This window comes from Archocentrus centrarchus, chromosome 17 (genome assembly GCF_007364275.1).
Source record: "Archocentrus centrarchus isolate MPI-CPG fArcCen1 chromosome 17, fArcCen1, whole genome shotgun sequence".
Classification (NCBI taxonomy): Eukaryota; Metazoa; Chordata; class Actinopteri; order Cichliformes; family Cichlidae; genus Archocentrus; species Archocentrus centrarchus.
In genome coordinates, this window is record NC_044362.1 from 1,890,228 (window position 1) to 1,912,273 (window position 22,046).

General features: G+C 45.5%; 1 protein-coding gene across 1 annotated transcript; it reads left to right on the forward strand.

Moving 5' to 3' along the window:
* Positions 1 to 884: 884 nt before the first annotated feature.
* LOC115795283 (mitofusin-1) lies at positions 885 to 21,732 on the forward strand. The gene is given in 18 exon segments (XM_075074435.1): positions 885 to 996; positions 1,160 to 1,279; positions 2,404 to 2,539; positions 4,760 to 4,922; positions 5,071 to 5,195; positions 8,981 to 9,089; positions 9,168 to 9,293; positions 11,234 to 11,387; positions 12,059 to 12,126; positions 12,247 to 12,368; positions 12,860 to 12,986; positions 17,522 to 17,626; positions 18,010 to 18,099; positions 18,156 to 18,413; positions 18,499 to 18,600; positions 19,032 to 19,228; positions 19,310 to 19,444; positions 20,288 to 21,732. Coding segments are annotated over 17 exon segments (2,199 nt in total). The 5' UTR covers positions 885 to 996; positions 1,160 to 1,164; the 3' UTR covers positions 20,355 to 21,732.
* Positions 21,733 to 22,046: the final 314 nt, after the last annotated feature.

Here is a 22,046-nt window from a genome sequence, read left to right on the forward strand (position 1 = left end):
TGTGACTGACAGGTGGATGGTGACACAGGTGGCTGCAGCTGCTAGCTGTCTGCTAGGCTTTACCTCAGCTATATTGATTCCCTGAACTGGATCTCTGGGCTCTGTTTGTGCTGTTGGAGCCTTTTGGAGCATTTTTAATGCAATTATCTGACCAATAATATCGCTGCTGTGTGATTCATTGGACTAACAGTCCGTCCAAGAAGGCGGAGCTCCAGTTCTGCTGAGTGAAACATCTGGGATTTTATTGGATGTTACTGATCACCTGTCTGTTTGTGATGCTCCCACACAGTCCGGGCTAATGAAGGTATCTAGCTAGTGTAGGCTAGCTGGTAACTCCACTCTCTCATCCAAAAATATGGTCACTTCAGGAAACAAAAACCAACATGGCAGCGGCCAAAATGCACATTGAGGCTTCAAAATGTGGTGTTTTGAAAGTGCAGTGAATGAATGCAAACTCACTTAACAGCTGTGAATGAGCCTTCAGGACTCACATCTCCTCATTCTGGCTTCAGTCATCAGTTTAAAGATGATGCTAGTAAATATTAAATTCCACTGCATTTAGACTACAACATCTAAAAATCCTGCATTTGAGGCTGTATTTCATGCAGAGTGTGAATACAAATGTTAACAAGAAGAAACTGATGAAATCAAATAAATAAAGCACGCACACACACACACACACACACCTGGGAGAGTGAGCAGGTGGCTGCATGTGTGACAGGTGAAGCAGCTCTAAGTCCTGGTAAGAGGATCAGTCTGCACACACACACACACACACACACACACACACACACACACACACACACACACACACACACACACACACACACACACACACACAGAATGTAAGCTGGGCTTTGCGTGCGGAGAATCAGTTCAGTTGTTGTGTGTCCGGTGAGTTGAACAGAGGCATGATGGGAGCAGGCACTAAATCAACAGGGACAAACCCTAAAAACACAACTGACCTCTGAACCCAAGAGACACGCAGAGAGCCTGGTAAATACACATCCTGCTAAGTGTGTGTGTGTGTGTGTGTGTGTAGGTGTGTGTGTGTGTGTGTGTGTGTGTGTGTGTGTGTATGCTTGGATCACTGATTTTGACCGAGCCTCAGCGAGGCACCTCCACCTCTTTTAAGGCTGAATTAAGTTTGTGTGTGTAGGCGTCATGGATGCCGTAGATTCTTCTCCTCTGCGACATTTTGTCATAGCAAAGCAGTCGATCACCTCCATCTTTGACCAGCTGCTGGACTTTGTGAAGGATGGCTCCGCCTTTGTGGACGGTCAGACACACACACGTACGCACGCACACACACACACACACACTCGGAGCTGTAGGTGCTGTGATGGTTGTTTCAGTGTGTATTGTGTAAATGTCTTCACGAGTCCAACATGTATGCTCAAACTCAAAGACACACCTGTGTGAGTGCTTCGTGGAGCTGGACTGTGTCACAGCTGGGACCCGTGCAGAACCGTTCTCTTTACCAGGGTCTTAAATAGTGGCATTTAGTCAAAGCCATGGGTCTGCCGCTGATGCTGTAAAGGTTGTTACCTTACCTTTAGACACACCGGGTAAGCTTGCTGTGTATCTGTGTGTTTTCCCCAAACCACAGCCTGTACCTAACCCTAACCATCAAAGTGAAACAAAGTCACATGCTGGGCGTAAACTGCAGCCTCTCTGCTGACCAGCGTGCACCTCCAACTGTGTGTTGAAATAACAGCTGTTTACTCTTGGTGTCCGGTGCAGACACGCTGTGCAAGAAGCCGCCATGAGAACCACTTCACATACAGGACACGAGCAACATCTCCATGAAGTTATATAGGGCCTTAAATCTGGTGAGATTGAATTAAGGCTTGAAAACAGACAGATAAAATTCAAGAAGAAAAAAAATGAACTGTGTTAGAAAATGAAGTGCTTCACATTCCTGATACAACAAAAGTAAGAGTGAAATTAAAGTTCTGAAGTGTTTGGGTTTTGCTGAGCCCTGAAACATCCCCTCAGGTCTCTGAAGCAGCCTGCAGGTGAGACTACAGCATCACTCTGAACCGATGAATGAAGATTCAATCTCATCTTCTTCTAAATCTCACCAGCAAGCAGGACATGACCCCACCTCCACCTCCTCATGTCCTAACCTGGACTTTACATTTCTCAGTTTCCGGTCAGTTAGTGAAGGTGTATCAGGGCAGTGATGTCACAGGAAACCTCGTGCACATCTCTGTGATGCCGGGCGCCTGTCACAGAGCAGCGCTGATCCCACAGCTGAATGACATCAACCAAACTTTGTGTCTTACTGGCTGTGATGTGAGCAGCAGTAACCCCTGTGTCTGAAGTGATTACAGGGACTTCCCGGTACTGTGGGTCAGCTAAACAACTGTTTACTCGTTCGTTTGCTTGCTGTGATGTCAGAGGCGTGGCAGAGCGAGGATCTGGGTCAGGTGGCCGTGGAGGAGCAGAGTCTGGAGATGCACAGCTGTGCCACCAAACTGACGACCATCAGAGACGTTCTGCTCAGGAGACACATGAAGGTGGCGTTTTTCGGAAGGTGAGAATCTGCAGCTCATCTGGTGTTCAGAAGAAATTGGTTTAAACGTAAAGATCCTGAGAGTGGCCTTAGGGAGAAAATTATGTTGACTGCATGGTTTAATACATTCAGATATGGAAATGCTATTTAATGTGAAACACTCACAGTCTGTATGGGTGTTTTGTTTCCTGAAGTGACCGTATTGGGATGAGAGGGTGCAGCTACCTTTAGCTTACTTGGTCATTAGTCTGCATCACACACACAGATACCTGCTAATCACTAACATCCAATCAGATCCCAGATTGAGCAGAACTGGAGCGCTGCCTTATTGGACAGTCTGTTAGTCTAATGAAGCACACAGCAGCCATATTATTGGTTAGATAATTGCATTAAAAAGGCTCCAACAGCACAAACAGCGTCCAGAGGGACAGTTCAGGGACTCCAGTTAGCTGAGGTGAAGCCTAGCAGACTCCCATTGGTACACATCAGTCAGACTCCAGTATCTGGGTGGGTGAGGGCTTAAATCTTCAGTTTGCCTCAAGACCACCTGGTGTAGATAACTGTGGTCCAATAGAATTCAATGTTTTCTGACCTCTGTGCTGCATTTATGGGCACAGTCACTCATTTTGAGTTAAATTAAGGTTATTTTATAAATCTTTGGTTACACCATGTTTTAAAATGGAGGATTAGCTGTGATATGAAACTGCATGCTCATTTGCTAATGACTTGTGAGTCACAAGCTAATGCCAATAAGCATGCAGTCCTTCAGACCCGCCCCGTTTTTCGTATTTATTCACCAAGATGGTGATGGGGGGAAATGCTCCAGAACCTGACAGAACCCGACAGATTTATACTTTCTATGAGTGACTATTAACCCCCCCCACACACCCACTCCATACAGTCATATGAAGGGGGAAAGTAGCTATGGAGTCTATGGGGACTGACTCACTGCTGGAGCCTCTGCTGGACTGCAGAGGAACTGCAGTTTAAACTGTCATGGTCCTGGAGCGTTGGCCTGGTGTTTTGAGTTATTGTTTTGCAGTTTTGTATTTTCCCTTTGTGTTTCTGGTTGAGCAGGTGTTTTGTATTACTGTGTTGGTCTGTCTCCTTGTGCTTTGGGTTACGTTTTGCTTCCTGTGTTCCCCAGCCAGCTGTTTCTCATTAGACCATTACCTGGTGTGTATATATTGTCTGTGTTCTCGTCAGTTCTTTGTCAGGGCGCCGTCATTTGCTCCCTGTGTGGTGTTGTGTCTGTTAGTTCCATGTCTCACCAAGAAGTTCTGGATTATTTGCCTTGTTTTTCCCTGGAAGGATTTTTGCACCGCCCGCCATGACAGAAACTGTGTGCAGGACACAAGTGCACATGCATACACACAGTGCACCTCCTGCTAATCCTCCTGTTTCTGATTACATTTAATTCTATCTGGCACTAAAAGGGTTAAACAAATAAATTCAGGTTACATTAAATGTGATGAAAAGCATCACATGAGAGGCTGACAGCAAGTCATAGTTCAGACTTCTGCTCAGAAATGAACTTCAACATAAGTTGTAAAAACTTCAAGGCTGCGATGAGGTCCTAAAAATAACTGCAGCCGCGGTCGGAGGATGCTGCTTTAAAATGTTCGGCACAGTTAGGGCCGTTTGTCCTCAGCTCTGATTCCAGCAGCAGCTGTGTGTTTCTGATAAAACCTGATCAGCTAACCGAAGTTTCTTCTGCTGAATCGCTCTGCTGAGAAACCAGAGCGGAACAAGCTGATAAAGTTTATCTACGACTGACAAACTGACCTTCATCTGAAATACACTCAAACTTTGTCATGTGCATATCTGCAGAAACTCATGATGTAATGATGCTCCTGCGATGCAGTAAACTGGATGATGTAATAACTCGTCAGCTCTCACTGAAGAACCCTAAGATGATGTAGTCCTCTGGCCTGTGGTGCCGTTTGGAGATTGTGTTGGTGTGTGTTGGGGGTATGAAAGCTCCCACGCGCTCTTTAAAGCTTCCTTCCTGTCTCTAAAAGTCCAAACCAAGACTATTTAATCCACTCTGAGCTGAGATGCAGAAAGCGTCTTTGGGCAGCGAGATCTGTGTAGCGTAGGTAAACGTGGTTAACCGTTTCTGTGGGTGAACCTGTGGAAGGGGTGCTTTCAGCTTGTGCAGTTTTAGCACTGCACTGCGGAGGTGTTTTGGTGTTTTATGGTGTTAATAATAATAATCATCACAAATATGTTGTTCATCAGGACGAGTAATGGGAAGAGCACAGTGATCAATGCCATGCTGAGAGACCGAGTGTTACCCAGCGGCATCGGTCACACCACCAACTGCTTCCTGAGTGTCGAAGGAACCGACGAAGACGAGGCTTACCTCAGCACCGAAGCATCCAATGAGAGGAGGAATGTGACTGTAAGTAAAGGAACATAAAACAAACACAAGTGTTGTGCTGGGATTATTCTGTTTGTTCGTGCCCCTCGTTTTGTGTTTCTGGAGCTGTTAGTTGATGTTGATGTTGCTGAGACCATGTCGAACCTGTCTGTGACTCCTGCCTCCTCAGACGGTGAACCAGCTGGCTCATGCTCTCCACATGGACCCCACTCTGGACTCTGGTACTCTGGTCAAAGTCTTCTGGCCTAAAAGTCGCTGCACTCTCCTGAGAGACGACCTGGTGCTCATGGACAGGTAACTCTCCCTCCAGGTGTTTCCACTTTAAACCTTTGGCCCTTTACATTTGAGCCCTACCCCACCGATTACTTTCTAAATCCTCCCTGTGTTCAGCCAGTGCAGGCACAACTGAAACAAATCAATCAAAGTCCAACCTGTTCTCTCACACTGTTCTCCCACAGCAATGATTAATTTTCAAGCTCAGAAATTATATTCTGTGTCAGTTAAAGTAAAGTTTTCACAGTCGCAAAGCACTGTACACAAAAAGAATAAAACAAATGCTCAAATTAAGCACTATGATAGGGAAAAAAAAAGACACCTGGAATAAATGGGTCAAAAATAAATAACAACAATTCAATAAAATTCTCAAAAGAAAGCAAGTTGCTGTTATTCCCAATTTCTTCCACTTTGTTATAATCCCACTAACAGCTGACTGAGGAATATTTAGTAGTGAAGAAATTTCACGACTGGACGTGTTGCACAGGTATCATCCTATCATGGTACCACACTGGAATTCACTGAGCTCCTGAGAGCGACCCATTCTTTCACTAATGTTTGTAGAAGCAGTCTGCATGGCTAGGTGCTTGGTTTATACACCTGTGGCCGTGGAAGTGACTAGAACACCTGAATTCAGTGATTTGGATGGGCGACTTTTGGCAATATAGTGAATAGAATCTGGACCCTGGCCATTTAGTGCCATTATGTATGAATTTTAAAACAAATCCTAAAATCTACATGGGAGCCAGTGTAAAATAGGAGTGATGTGAGTTCGCTTGCTAGAATGTGTTAATAATCTGGTCTCAGCATTTTGAAAAAAGATTATTTGTCCAAGCCAGTTGTACAAACAATTATTGTCAAGAGCTGAAAAAGACCCAAACTGTCACTCCTGCCTGAGAGGAAGATGGTTTGGATGTTCAGGAGCAACCCAGAAACTATCAAGGCCCAGGCCTGCCATGAATTGAAATTCAGTTCAATTCAATTTGATTTATATAGGGCCAAATCACAGCAAACAGTCACCTCAAGGTGCTTTAGACTATAAGATAAAGACCCTACAATAATTACAGAGAAAACAAACTATCAAAACAACCCTCTATGAGCAGCACTTGGCAACAGTGGGAAGGAAAATCTCCCTTTTAACAGGAAGAAACCTCCAGCAGAACCAGGCTCAGGGAGGGGCAGGAGCCAGAGATTAATAATAACTAATGATTAAATGCAGAGTAGGGTATAAACAGAGTAAAAAGAGGTGAATGAAGAAGAAACCCCCCAGCAGTCTAGGCCTATAGCAGCATAACTGAGGGATGGGTCACCTGATCCAGCCCTAACTATAAGCTTTATCAAAAAGGAAAGTTTTAAGCCTAATCTTGGGTCAGCTGCAATGGGGTGGCTGTAGCTCAGGAGGTAGAGCAGGTCACCTACTAATCGGAAGGGTGGCGGTTTGATTTCTGGCTGCTCCGGGCTGCATTCCAAAGTATCCTTGGGCAAGGTACTGAACTCCAAGTTACTCTCTGATGCAAGCATTGGAGCGTGAATGTTAGACGGTAAGCACTTAGCTTAGTTACACATGGAAGTGCTTTGTAGGAATGGGTGAATGCAAAGTTGTATAAGCACTCTGAGTGTTAAATTAGAGTACAAAAGCACTATATAAGAACTAGTCCATTTACCATATTAAAAATGAAGAGGGTGTCTGTCTCCTGAATCCAAGCTGGGAGCTGGTTCCACAGAAGAGGCGCCTGAAAGCTGAAGGCTCTGCCTCCCATTCTACTCTTAAGTATCCTAGGAACCACAAGTAAGCCAGCAGCCTGAGAGTGAAGTGCTCTGTTGGGGTGATATGGGACTATAAGGTCTTTGAGATAAGATGGTGCCTGATTATTCAAGACCTTGTAGGTGAGGAGAAGGATTTTAAATTCTATATGTTATGTTTTTAATGTTCTACTGTGAATAAAATATGAGCTTCACAAATCACTGCATTGTATTATTTGCAGTTGAGACAGCAGCACTGTTTCAGGGTTCGCTCTCTGATAAAAGTGCGTTTAAATGGAAGCTATTCTAGATTTAACAGGGAGCCAATGAAGAGAAGCCAATATGGGAGAAATCTGCTCTCTCTTTCTAGTCCCTGTCAATACTCTAGCTGCAGCATTTTGGATCAGCTGAAGACTTTTCACGGAGCTTTTAGGACAGCCTGATAATAATGAATTACAATAGTCCACCCTAGAAGTAATAAATGCATGAATTAGCTTTTCAGCATCACTCTGAGAAAGGATGTTTCTAATTTTAGAAATATTGCGCAAATGCAAAAAAGCTGTTCTACATATTTGTTTAATATGTGCATTGAAGGACATATCCTGGTCAAAAATGACTTCAAGATTTCTCACAGTGTTACTGGAGGCCAAAGTAATGCCATCCAGAGTAAGTATCTGGTTAGACACCATGTTTCTAAGATTTGTGGGGCCGAGAACAAGAACTTCAGTTTTATCTGAATTTAGAAGCAGGAAATTAGAGGTCGTCCAGGCCTTAATGTCTTTAAGACATTCCTGCAGTTTAACTAATTGATGTGTGTCATCTGGCTTCATGGATAGATAAAGCTGAGTATCATCTGCATAACAATGAAAATTGATGCAGTGCTTTCTAATAATACTGCCTAAGGGAAGCATGTCTAATGTAAATAAAATTGGTCCTAGCACAGAACCCTGTGGAACTCCATAATTAACCTTAGTGTGTGAAGAAGACTCCCCATTTACATGAACAAATTGGAGTCTATGAGATAAATATGATTCAAACCACTGCAGTGCAGTACCTTTAATACCTATAGTAAGCTCTAATCTCTGTAATAAAATGTTATGGTCAACAGTATCAAAAGCTGCACTGAGGTCCAACAGGATGAATTCTGAAACCTGACTGAAACTCTTCAAATAAACCGTTCCTCTGCAGATGATCAGTTAGCTGTTTTACAACTACTATTTCAAGAATCTTTGAGGGAAAAGGAAGGTTGGAGATTGGCCTATAATTAGCTAAGACAGCTGGGTCAGTGATGGCTTTTTAAGTAGAGGTTTAATTACAGCAATCTTATAAGTCTGTACTACATATCCAACTAATAAAGACAGATTGATGATATTTAAGATAAGATAATTAATTGTCCGGCTTCTTTGAGCAGTCTAGAAGGAATGGGATCTAATAAACATGTTGATGGTTTGGAAGAAGTACCTATTGGTAAAATGGAAAATGCACTAGTTCTTATATAGCGCTTTTCTACTCTGGGCACTCAAAGCACTTATACAACATGTTTACATTTACCCTTTCATGCAAACACTTCCATGATTAACTAAGCTAAGTGCTTTTATTATGTAACATTCACACTCACACACTTGCGTCGGAGAGCAATTTGGGGTTAAGTATCTTACCCAAGATACTTACATTGGCACGCAACCTGGACTAGCCAGGAATCAAACCATTGACCTTCCGATCAGTAGGTGACCTGCTCTTCCTCCTGAGCTACAGCCCCCCGGAAGATTTTCTGAGTTAACTATTGAAGTTAGCTCAGAAAGATCAATTAGAGCGAGAGAGTCTAAACAAATATCAGCAGTGCTGAAAGCAGTTGAACATAAAATACATCTGTGGGATGGTTATGAATATTTTTTTCTATGATACTTAAACTTTTATTTGTGAATAAATTCATTAATTCAAGTCATTACTCATAATTAGAAGGTTTAAATTCATCTGCATTTCAAAGTAAGGCTCATTTGGGACTCAACAAAATTTGAGGACAGACTAATAATAATAATTTCTACCTTTGACCTTTGACCCAGCCCAGGGACTGACGTCACCCTGGAGTTGGACAGCTGGATCGATAAGTTTTGTTTGGATGCAGATGTCTTTGTTCTGGTGGGAAACGCAGAGTCAACTCTGATGAACACGGTGAGGAAAGGACTCATCAGATCAGCTGCATGTGATTGGCTGCATGTGATTGGCTATCTTCATTAATATTTAACAAAGAATTAATTTTTTTCTGTAGGAAAACTTTTCTTCCACAAAGTCAGTGAGAGAATCTCCAAACCAACAATCTTCATCCTCCACAACAGATGGGACGCTTCAGTGACTGAGCCAGACTACATCGAAGAGGTGTGTGTGTGTTTGTGCATGCTGATAAGGACCTCACAGACATTTTAGTAAATGATAATATTCCACATTCTGTTTAAATATCAATTATTCAGCACTCTTTCCTCCTGAGAAATATTTCCTACTTTGTTGATATGAATGGTAAATGGACTAGTTCTTATATAGCACTTTTCTACTCAGTATGAGCACTCAAAGTGCTTTTAATTAGCTAACACTCACACACATTCATACTCCGATGGGATGGTCAGAGAGCAACTTGGGATTAAGTATCTTGCCCAAGGATACATTGGCATGTAGCCTGGAGTAGCCAGGAATCGAACCGCTGACCTTCCGATCAGTAGGTGACCTGCTCTACCTACTGAGCTGCAGCCACCCCATGAGAGATGTTAATGAGGAATGATAGCTAGTCTGAGTTTTGTCTCCAGGAATGCAGAAAAATTGAAATTGATCTGCTCGGTCACATGACTGCTCTCTGACTTGATCAGAAATATGAACGAGCAAATTAATGTTTTTTTAACCAATGATGGAAAAAAAAAAACTTATTTTTACAGACAGGATCTCTGTGCATGATCAGCCATATGATTAAAAGCACCCAGCACTGAGTGTGCTCAGCTCCAGAAGGCGTGCACGCTGCAGGATTTCCTCCCAGTGATTGGGATCAGGAAGTCCAACATTCAGAGAATTTTGATGATTCGTGATCCACTTCCTGGGAGAAATGTTCCCTGAAAATAAAACTGTAGAAACCTCTGCGATCTCACACACACACACACACACACACACACACCACACACACACACACACACACACACACACACACACACACACCTCCCAGCACTGCAGTTACAAAAAACAAGAATCTGCTTCATGTGATGACATGAACAATAACAGCGTGGTCTAACTTAGAGAAAAGATGTTTTTGAAAACTCAAAGTTCTCTTTCATATTCCTAATGAAGAAATGTAAACAACAGGAAGTGTGAGGCGACCTGTGGCTCAGGCAGAGCAGGAGGAACCTGAGACTAAAGCTGACAGGCAGATTCTTCAGGTCCAGATGGTGTTCAGGCTCCTCTGTTCCTGCAGCTGAAACGGTTTCAGATTACAGGTGTAACTCCAGCTCTCACACTGCTCTCCTGCAGCAGTTATGTTAATAACTTTATTCACAGGGTCAGAGAGCTTTATGGAAATGAGAAACCACAGAAAAGAAACATGAGCAGTATGAACGCTTTAATCTCTGATACTGTGATATCATAGATGACGGCTGCTGCCCCTGATGCATGAACATCTGTGGAAGCAGAAGATTTACCAACAGCTGAAAATTACTCCTCGAGATTTCAAACAATTTCCAAGCACTTGGGTTTGTTCCAAATATTAGAACTTTATTTTGATCCGGGATATTTACAATGCATATTTCACTCCATCACTGTCTCTTAACTTTATTGAAACACGTCCAGGTGAATGACACTGCGCAGCTCTACAGGTTTCTGCAGCTGCACTCAGGCAAATTCGCAGGTTACCTGTTACTGTGCGTCACCTTAGGGCAGTGGTTCTCAAATCCAGGCCTCATGGCCCGGTGTCCTGCAGGTTTTAGATGTGTCTCTGCTTCAACACACCTGGGTCAAATATGGCTGAATTACCATTCTGCAGAGTCCTGCTAATGACTTCTAAGTCATTAGCAGGACTCTGCAGAACCTGACTGCATATGAGGAGGTAATTCAGCCATTTAAATCAGGTGTGTTGGATCAGGGACACGAAACACTGCAGTGATGTGAGTGCTGGATTAATTTAAGTCAGATTTAAAGAAGAATTATTTATTGTGTTGTATCAAATTAAGCACACTGGTAGCAGGAAAATATCTTAAAGTAACTTCTCCACTCACAAGCCTGTATGCTGCACATGTACATGTCAATACAAACAATAGAAACACATTGCTCCCCCTGCTGTCCAGGTGAGGAAGCAGCACCTGGACCGCTGCGTCAGTTTCCTGGCTGACGAGTTGAAGGTGGTCGGTCTGGATGAGGCTGCGGGGAGGATCTTCTTCGTCTCAGCAAAAGAGGTGCTGAGCGCCAGGATGCAGCGAGTGCAGGGCATGCCTGAGACAGGTGAGACAGGTGAGGGACAACAGGAGGAGTCTCCTCTCATTTCACCTCCACGCAGCACCTGCACATCAGAAAAATGCTCCAGATGTTGAGCTTCAGTTTGGGTTTTACCGCAGGGACAGGTGTTTCCATCCACCTGAAAGAAACAATGAGGTGGAAAAGTTCTTTCATGGATAACCTGGAAAGCTTGTGAAGCTTTGAATTCTCATTAGTTCTGCATAAATATGACCTAAATCATCATCATCATCCAAATCTAGTCCTAAAACTAGGAAAAGCAAAGGCAGGTAAACCTGGTTCTTTATCCCCGGATGATCTAATGGATGAATTTGCCGCTTCAGCCTCAACTCTGTTGCATTTAAGGTCAGGACTTTGACTTTGATCTTTCTTCTTCTTTGGTAGAATAACCTGTGTGCTGAGGGTTGTCACCTTGATGCCTATTTTTCCAGTCAAACCTTCTGCTTGTGATTGGCAACATCCCTCAAAGGGGGAGGAGCTAAAACTGCTTGTTTCAGATGGACCGAATCATGCAAAGCTGCTCTGGTGGAGTCCAAAAATGAAAATGTGGAGCTGTGAATGAACAGGATAGGTTCAATCATTTGTGTGCAGGTCCACTGAAGGTCCAGCTTCTTTCAGACCTGCAGCTCTCCTGAACCCCCTGCTTCTTCTTCCTGCAGGTGGCGCTCTGGCTGAAGGTTTCCACGAGAGGCTGAGGGAGTTCCAGCGGTTTGAGAGGACGTTTGAGGTTTGAATTCTGAACACATGCAAAGATTCACTCATTTACCAAAACATTATGGCCGACTGCCAAACCAGCGGCCGATCAGATGGTTAGGATGTGACTCTGTGTGACCTTTGACCCCTGCAGGAGTTCATCTCTCAGTCTGCGGTGAAGACGAAGTTTGAGCAGCACACGGTGAGAGCGTGGCAGATCACTGAGGCCATCAAAGGCGTGATGGACGCCATCAACATCACCTCTGCTGACAGGAAGTGAGCCAAACACACTCACCTTGACTTTAGCTGTGTCCAAATTCAGGGACTGCATCGAAGGATGCAGCTGGCAAGGCGAGCTGGTAGAGCAGCAGGAACCAACATCGGAGCACTTTTGTAACTAAGCGATATCTTGATAAAACAAGCTGATATTTGAGGTTTACACATTTACATTCTCACCTGAAAACATCCTAAAATTTTTTTTGTGTCACAAAACAGTCATATTTAAAACTTTTTGGACGTTCTCCTCCACCATTGCCGCGTTTGAGTTTTGCTGCGCAATGAATCACGAAGGATACACCGGACCCGTACTTCAAATTCGGAGAAAAGAAGGATGCATTCATCAGCCACAGTTGGAGGAGTCTCTGGATTTAGACAGCTGTGACGTAATCGGCCGACAAATGGGGTCTTTGAAGGATGCAGCCCCTAAATTAGGACACAGCTTTTGTTTAACAAAAGGCAGACTCAGTGTGACCTTTGACCTCTCACAGGATCTGCTGCCTGGAGGAGCGGGAGGACCTGAGAGACCGGTTGGACTTTGTTCGAGGACAGATTAACCGTCTGAGCGCCAGCGTCAAAGAGAGGATAAAGACTCTGAGCGATGACGTCGCAGCCAAGGTAAACACTCAGGTAGCGGGAGTGGCTTCAGTCTCACCTGGTTGATACAGCAGCTGTGTGAACCAGGTGAGACTGAAGCTACTCCCTCTCCCTCCGCTCACACAGGGGTTAACGTAGGATTTGTAATAACCGGTATTATGAGTGGACAGCAGACTGTGATCTGCTGCTCTCAGGTTTCCTGCTCTTTCTGTGTCCTACAATAAATAAGCAGATGATGTCATATGAGTGACATTGTGGCTGCTTTCCAACCCCCAGCCAGTAGACAACCATTCACACTCACACCTATGGGCAATTTAGAATCACCAATTAACCTAACCCCAGTAACTGCATGTCTTTGACCTGTGGGAGGAAACCCACACAGACACAGAGAGAACATGCAAACTCCACACAGAAAGGCCTGTGTAGAATCGAACCCAGACCTTCTAGATGTTATTGTAGCTGTGAGGCAGCAGTGCTAACCACCACACCACCGTGCTGCCCAGCAACACAAACTCATCAGCTCTAAAAAAGTAACAAAGATGCACCGATGAAAAAATTTCCACTTTATCAAATATCTGTTGAGCAGTCCTCACCTTTGGTGGTTAGCACATATTAACGGCTTCTCTTGCTCGTGGTGCTGTGCAGCCAGTTAAGGTCACAAAAAGGACTCGGGGTTACACAAAGCTTCTGGTTGCCACGTTTTTCAAGGTTCTGTTTTCTTGGTCCCCTTCAGAGAACTCCCAAAAACCTTCATGCCCAATATTATGTATGAAATGTGGTTTTAATACCTGATTAATCATCTACGAGTGTGTGTACTTACTGTAATTCTTGTATTCTTGGACCAGAATGGAACCTGAATCACATCCTGCGTGGTCTGAAAGTTTGAAGTCAAGTTTGTTTTACCTCCCCACACCTTTATTAGTTTTATATCACCTCATCATTTTTTTACTTTTTACTTACATGATGTTCACTGATGTAAACATAAAACAAGTGAAAAAGAGAGAAAACAACTGTACATTTTTCAAATTCTATTAAAAAATTGTGTGTCAGTGAGTGAGCACATGCATCAGTCTAATAACTCCACCACCACCACTGCTACTACCACTACTGATGATGATAATAATAATAATAATAATAATAATTTTCCAAGATGGCGCTGGTGAGGTCAGCAGCCGTCGTACCTGCTCCTACGCTTTGTTTGTATATATTAGGTTTAGCTCTAATTTTGGACTTTATAATTCCGCCTGCTCTGTGTCATATCACGTATGACAGACAGACTCTTTTTAATATCAGAATACAGCACTCTGGCTGTATTCTGACACCTTTTTCTCCCGACCCGACTTGGCCTCAGGAAATACTGCGTTTCCAGTGGGCCAGCTCAAACAAAGGACCCAGGTCACGGACAAGGCCCCGAGGGAAAAGAGCCGGCGTAAGAGAGAGGCTGAGGCGCAGAGCGCACCAAACGCCACTGCCGAGCATCCTGTTGGCTAATGTCCAGTCACTGGATAACAAGCTGGACGAACTCAGGGCCAGGATACAGTTTCAGAGGGACATAAGGGACTGCAACATCATCTGTCTCACGGAGACATGGCTGACTCCCCTCATACCGGACCACGCCGTACAGCCGTCGGAGTTCTTCAGTGTTCATCGCACGGACAGAACGAGTGAGTCTGGAAAATCAAGAGGAGGAGGTGTGTGCCTAATGATTAATAACAACTGGTGTGACAGTAGGAATGTTGTCCTTCTGAAACAATCATGTTCACCTAACCTGGAGCTCCTAACCCTGAAATGCCGTCCCCACTACCTGTCCCGCGAGTTTACTTCGGCCATCTTCAGCGCCGTCTATATTCCACCTCAGGCGGACACAAACACTGCACTATCCGAGCTACATGAGGCGATTTCCACCTATCAGGCTAACCAGCGTGATGCGGCTCTCATCGTAGCCGGGGACTTTAACAGTGCAAACTTGAAAAAGCTGATACCGGAATTGATTCAACACATCGACTGCCCCACCAGAGGAGAGAGGACCCTAGACCACTTCTACTCTGCATTCAAAGATGGCTACAAAGCAAAGCCTCTTCCGCCTTTTGGGAAGTCTGACCACACCTCTGTGCTTCTCATGCCGAAATACAAACAACGGCTCAGGCAGGAACCCCCTGCTGTGAGAGAAGTGACACGGTGGTCTGATCAAACAGAGGCCGCACTGCAGGGTGCGTTGGATTCAACCGACTGGGACATGTTTCGCAGCAGCGCGGGCGGAGACATCGAGGAGTTTACGGAAACTGTTGTGGGATTTATTGGGAAAGTTGTTGAAGACACTTCATTTAGGAGGACCATCAGGACTTTTCCCAACCAGAAGCCGTGGGTGGATAAAGCTGTCCGCGACGCCCTGAGGTCCCGCACCGTTGCCTACAACTCCGGCCTCGCCTCTGGGAACATGGAGGACTACAAGGTTGCATCATACAACGTCCGCAGAGCGGTGAAAGAGGCTAAACATCGCTACGGCCGCAGACTGGAACAGCAACTACAACAGTCTGACCCCAGGGGACTGTGGCAGGGACTACGCACCATCACGGACTACAAAGCACCACACACACACCCGGTGAGTGCCGACGCTTCTCTGGCTGATGAACTCAACATCTTCTTTGCGCGCTTTGAGTCGGGAAGCCGACAGCCCGCTGCGCTCCCGGCCGGAGGGGCGGAGACACTCACTGTGACGGAGCGCGACGTGAGGAGGGCGTTTAGACGTGTAAACACCAGGAAAGCGGCTGGACCAGACGGTATTAGTGGACGTGTCCTTAAGACCTGCGCTGACCAGCTGGCACCTGTGTTTACGCTGATATTCAACCTCTCACTGAAACTGTGTGTGATTCCCACCTGCTTTAAAAAGTCCATCATAGTCCCTGTCCCAAAGAAACCACACCCCAGCAGCCCCAATGACTTCAGGCCCATAGCACTCACCTCTGTGGTGATGAAGTGTTTTGAGAGACTCATCAAGACATTCATCACCTCCTCACTGCCCACCACCCTCGACCCACTACAGTTTGCATACCGGCCAGACAGATCCACAGATGACGCCATATCCTTCCTCCTCCACAAGACCCTTTCACACATAGACACTGGTAAGGGGAACTATGTGAGAGTGCTGTTTGTAGATTACAGCTCAGCATTCAACACCATAGTTCCCTCCAGGCTGGTCTCTAAGCTGCTGGACCTGGGCCTGGGCCCATCCCTGTGCAGGTGGGTTCACAGCTTCCTGACCAGCAGACCACAGGTGGTACGAGTGGGTCACCTCACCTCATCCTCCCTCACCCTCAACACTGGATCCCCCCAAGGCTGTGTGCTCAGCCCTCTGCTGTACTCACTGTACACCCATGACTGCGAGGCCACGTCAGAGTCCAACGTCATCATCAAGTTTGCTGACGACACTGCTGTTGTGGGACTAATCTCTCACAATGAGGAGACAGCCTACAGGAGAGAGGTCTCCCGCCTGGAGAACTGGTGCCAGGAGAACCACCTCCTGCTCAACGTCAGCAAAACAAAGGAACTGATCGTGGACTTCAGCAGGAAGCAGCAGAGGGACTACCATCCACTTGTCATCAGTGGTGCTGAGGTGGAAAGAGTGGACACCTTCAAATACCTGGGAGTGACCATCTCACAGGACCTGTCCTGGACTCATCACATAAACATCACTGTGAAGAAGGCCAGACAGCGTCTCTACCTCCTCAGGCGGCTGAGAGACTTCAAGCTCCCACTCAAGGTGCTCAGGAACTTTTACACCTGCACCATCGAGAGCATCATGCGTGGGAGCATCACCACCTGGATGGGAAACTGCACCAAGCAGGACTTCATGGCCCTAAAAAGGGTGGTTCGTTCAGCTGAACGGACCATCAGAACCACCCTCCCCAACCTGCAGGACATTTACACCAAGCAGTGCAGGCTGAGGGCCATGAAGATCCTAAAACAGCCCAGCCACCCCAGACACTCTCTCTTCTCCCTGCTCCCATCAGGCCGGCGTTACCGCTGCCTGAGGGCTAAGACTGAAAGGTTGAAGAAGAGTTTTTACCCACAAGCCATCCGTCTGCTCAACTCTGAGCCCTAACTGGACCATTATTGCACAATGTAAATATTATAATTTATAAAAGTGTGTATAGTGTATAGTATATAGAGTATAGTGTATAGTGTGAATTACTTTTTTTACTTTTATTCTTTTATTTATATGTGTGTGTATATAAGGTTGCAGGTACAAAATACATTTCACTGTGCATTGTACTGTGTATAACTGTGCATGTGACAAATAAACACTATCTTAATCTTAATCTTAAAATCTTAATAATGAGAAGAAGGAGAGAAAATAATAAAAACATGAATAGAAAAAATAGGAACATGGAAAATTCCTCAGGGTGACCCTCATTAGGAGTAAGATGGTGTTTCAGGGAGACGGAGGGGTCATTATCATCCAGGTCAGGAGTGTTTTGTTCTTTTATTTCTGATGATGTTCTCTCAGACGTTGGAAAAGCTTCCTGTGTCTGATTCCATGATTCTGATTCCTGCAGGTGTCCTCAGCACTGTCGGATCAGATCCGATCTCTTCCTGTTCTGGTGGACGAGTTCAGAGCCGACTTCAACCCAACACAGGAAACTCTGCAGCTCTATAAAACTGTGATTTTACACACACACACACACACACATACACACTGCTGTAAACAAGATTTAAAGTAAAGCAGCTTAGCATGTCTGAGGAGACGTTCAGTCGGTGAGGCGTTCGCCTCTTTCAGCTCGTTTTGTGCTCATCAAAAGCTCGACGGTTAAAGGGAAGCTGGAACCTTCTGAAAGTCAGCAGTTTCAGTGCAACGACTCCATATGACAACATTAACACTGGGCAATGGCCATGAAACCTCCAGAAACAAAAAAACAAAGATGTTGATAATTTAGAGGTCACAGCGTTTTCTTAAAGATGCCCTCGGTGGCACGCTTTGTGTCTCTTACAATGAAGAAAAGCTCGATTTCCCACCTGATTGTGTTTCCTGTCATTTTCTGTTCAGAAGCTGCTGCAGCACGTTGAGGAGAGACTCGTCGGCTGTTTGGCTCATCGCTGCTCCATCGATGTCCTCAGAGACATCAGAGATGCCCAAGTCACATGATGGTAACACCTCATTGTTTCACAGCTGTACCCCTCGCTGACAGGAAGTGGTGATGCAGTGTTTCCTCTGGTTGTTTGTCCTCAGACACCGTCCGCCCTCTGCTGTCACCAACCCTGCAGGAGCAGCTCTCCACTCCCTCCACCTCCTTCGAGTTGACCTATGACCTTGGTCTCGCCGCTCTCTGCGCAGACTTTCAGGAGAACATTGACTTCCAGTTTTCTCTGGGCTGGACCGCCCTCGTCACCCGCTTCATCGGAGTCGCCAATGCCAAGCGAGCGCTGAGTGGCTCTGAACGCACGCAGAAGGCGAGCTCACCGCAGCGTCACATTTGTAAAACTTTGAGCTGTTTGTGAAAACTGAGTGTTCATGGAAACGGTTTCCTTCCTGCAGGAAGGCTCCACCTTTAAGGATGAAATGGTGGTTTCCATAGCAACAGGTCTGGTCTCCGTCACCTCCAGGGCATCCATGACGGTGCTGGTTATCGGAGGAGTGGTGAGCATGAAATGTTGCTTTGTTGTTTTTCAGTAGTTTAGAAGAGAAGAATAGATTCAGTGCCTGTGTACTGCCCCTCGATAAGCTTCCAAAAGGTGGCCAATCAGAATAAAGTGGGCTTTAAAGGGGGGGGGGGGGGGGGGACTGAAGGGTTGCACTGTGGCGCATTATAAGACAAATATGAAACTGTGAATGATGCAAAGCTTCTCTGATAGAGAATAAACACACAGAAGTAGAAATGAATAGATGCGCTTTAAACCATCAGAGTGTCGGTGTTGGTTCTGACCTCATGATTGTCTCTTTATCCTGGAATTATCTAGGAATTATCCTGGAATTATCCAGACTCATTTCCACTTCTTAGCTTTTCCCAGAACAGCTTCGCTTAAAATCAGAGACACAGATTTTTGTCTCTCGTGTCGTTCTTGCTGCAGGTGTGGCGCTCAGTGGGCTGGCGGATCATCGCTCTCTCCGTCTCTGTGTACGGTCTCCTCTACCTGTACGAGAAACTCACCTGGACTGACGCCAGCAGGGAGCGCGTTCTGAAGCAACAGTTTGTCGAGCACGCCGCACACCGCCTTAGAACCATCGTCCCCGTCACCAGCACCGCCTGCAGCCAGCAGGTGTGCAAGTAAGACCCCGCCCACTCTTGACTCACGTGGCCACAGAGTGAACACTTGAAGGCTCTGACTTTGACCTGTTTGTGTTTGAGGGAGCTGTTGTCGACCTTCAGCCGTCTGACTCAGAGAGTCGAACTGAGTGACGCAGAGTTGGAGGGAAGCATTCGCCAGCTGAGCTTCAGGATCCAGAGACTGGAGAACATCCAGAGGAGGTCCAAGGCCTTCAGGTCAGGCTGCTCAGTTCTTATGGATCATTTTTGTCATGCCAGAATATTCAGATTTCAGAATTGCAGGCTAGGAAAATTCACAGGAACACCCACTCAAGTTGGGAAAAAAAAAACGCAACCTCTCAGCGAACTGGAATTTTAGACCACTGAACTTCCAGTTCGGTAATCGCAAGTCAAATCTGGTCTTCAAAGGTTGGTCGACTTTGAGTCAGAATAAGGTTTGAGAAGCTTTTTTTCTATGCAGCGTTGACTTCTGCATGTGCACAGAGTTACATGACTTCATCACAGCATCATCAACACCTCTGGCTCCTCCCATCAGGCAGCAGAACAAGCCCCACACAAATTCAGGTTATGGAGATATGAAGAAAAACAGAAAGTGCCCTTACCTCTGTCTTCACTATGATAACAAGCAGTGTGGCGCACAACTCGGACTGCCAACTGACCGAACGGGGCGGGGTGGGAAACCGCCATGATCCCATAAGTTTCTGTTCAGGATTTGCTGCGTTCCATCTCTCCTCCAAACACCGAGTCTCTGCCTCCCAACGCGTCCCAGATTAGGGGATGCTTCCTGAGCCACAGCGGGGTTGGTCCGCTGTGGAGGTGTGGAAGCGCTGCTGCTGTTTACTTCTTGTCAAACTGGTTAACAGCAGCTCCTTCTACATCCTGCAAGTAAAATCTCATATCCAATGGCTCTTTTCTCAGATCAAATGTGTCGTAGAGCAGTGTGTCCCTGCTCAGGTCGCCTTGAAGAAAGCGTCAGTTTCTCGTATCAGTGAGGCAGTGAAAGCTGAACGTTATTAAATCTCTGACACATTAAAATGAATCTGTTTTCTGTTTGTGCAGGAACAGAGCGACGGAGCTGGAGACTCAGCTGGAGGCCTTTTCTGTTCAGTACCTGCAGGAAAACTAAAGCAGAAGACCTGCTGCTGCGGTGAAACTGAAACCAGAACATCAGATCAGACACCGTGAAACCGTCACACATGCACAATCACTTAACATGTAAATTCAAGACAGCGCCCCCCTCAGGTCCCCACATCACACCATTTGCATCATTAACCAACACAAAGGACAGATGACCACTTTTCACGATGTTTCACGTATCACGTCCACTGGGTGCTGAACAGGAAGCAGGAGGAGATCTCCAGGTAACGATCTCCCAGACAAGTCAAAGCTCACTGCAAAATCTCCTTCTGAAACACCTAAACTGAAAGGTCAAAGTTCAGCTTCAGTGTAAAATCTATCCTCCATGAACAGCAGCTGTGAGGAGCCACAAGGATGAGAACAAGCTGCTGACTCTGACCTCCAGGCCGTTAGGATCTCCGGAGCGATGCCTCCGTGTTTCACAGCTGCAGCAGCTGCAGAACCTGATCTGTGCTGATGAAAACGCCACCTTCACTGTGATGTAACACGCAAACAGCTGAGGAGAGTTTTTACTGCTGACAAACTGTTTAAATCATCTTGTAATCATCAAACAAACCCTCCACGTACAAAGGTGACAGTTCCCTGTGTTCGGACACTGAAACACATGAAACATTCACGGCGTCTTCGGCCGTCCTGCTTGGCTGCGGTCTGATCAGATGAAGCTGCAAATCTGAACCGACCTCAGCGTGAAGCTGACGCTGTCTTCTCATCACGTGACTGTGACTAAATGTTTTGATCCTTTATAGAATTCATAACTCAGACATTTGTTGTGTTTTGTTGCTTTGCAAACAGGAAGCGCTCTTCAGCTGTAAATCCAAACTTGGAATGATCATGAAAACAGGAAGTTCCTTCTGAAGCTCGCCTGAAGTCAAACTTCATGTTTCAGGATCGAAGAAGCACTTCCTGGATTCAGTTGATTTTTGAACATTTTCACCTTTGTGCTCTTTGGATTAGGTAAGCTCGGTCATCAAAGAACTTGTTCCCCTCATGGCACAAGCATTTTTAACATGTTTATGCAGCTAATGAGCCTGGGCAAAAAGAAAGGTTATTTAGGTGAAAGTCTTTAAATGAAAAATGCTTTCCCGACTTGCCCAGCCAATCAGAAGCTTGTTATCCCGAAGGTTTCCTCTCCTTCTTGCTGCTCACACTGAAAGCAGCTAACACACTTTGATCGGGTCACTTTAACACAGTTTACTCTGTTCTAGTCATTTAATCTATTCTAAGTTTATCTAAGTTTAATTCCTGAAACCTGCACAGATGCTGAAATTAGTAAACTGATTTTTTTTAAAAATAGTTATTAATAATTATCATAATATGTAAGAATGAGACAAACAGGTTAATAAATGTTGTGATGGACTCAAACACAAGCTGATTTCTCTCTGCTGTGCTTCTTGCTGCCACCAGAGGTCACTGCTGCACAGTGAGAGAAGAGAGGGGTGGGTGAGCAGGTAGGAAAACCTTCTACCTGCCATAAACCGTTCTTCCTCCTCAGGAGGTAAAAACTGATATGATGACACATCTGTAGAAAAAAGTGCTTTGAATGCTCAATTAGAGTAGAAAAGCCCCTTATACAGTAAATACCTGTCCAGGTACATCCAGGGGCGCAGCTATATACTTTCTGAGGTGTATGCGGACACATTTTTAGGCGCCCCCACCCCCACCCCCCCAGGGGTGGGGGTGG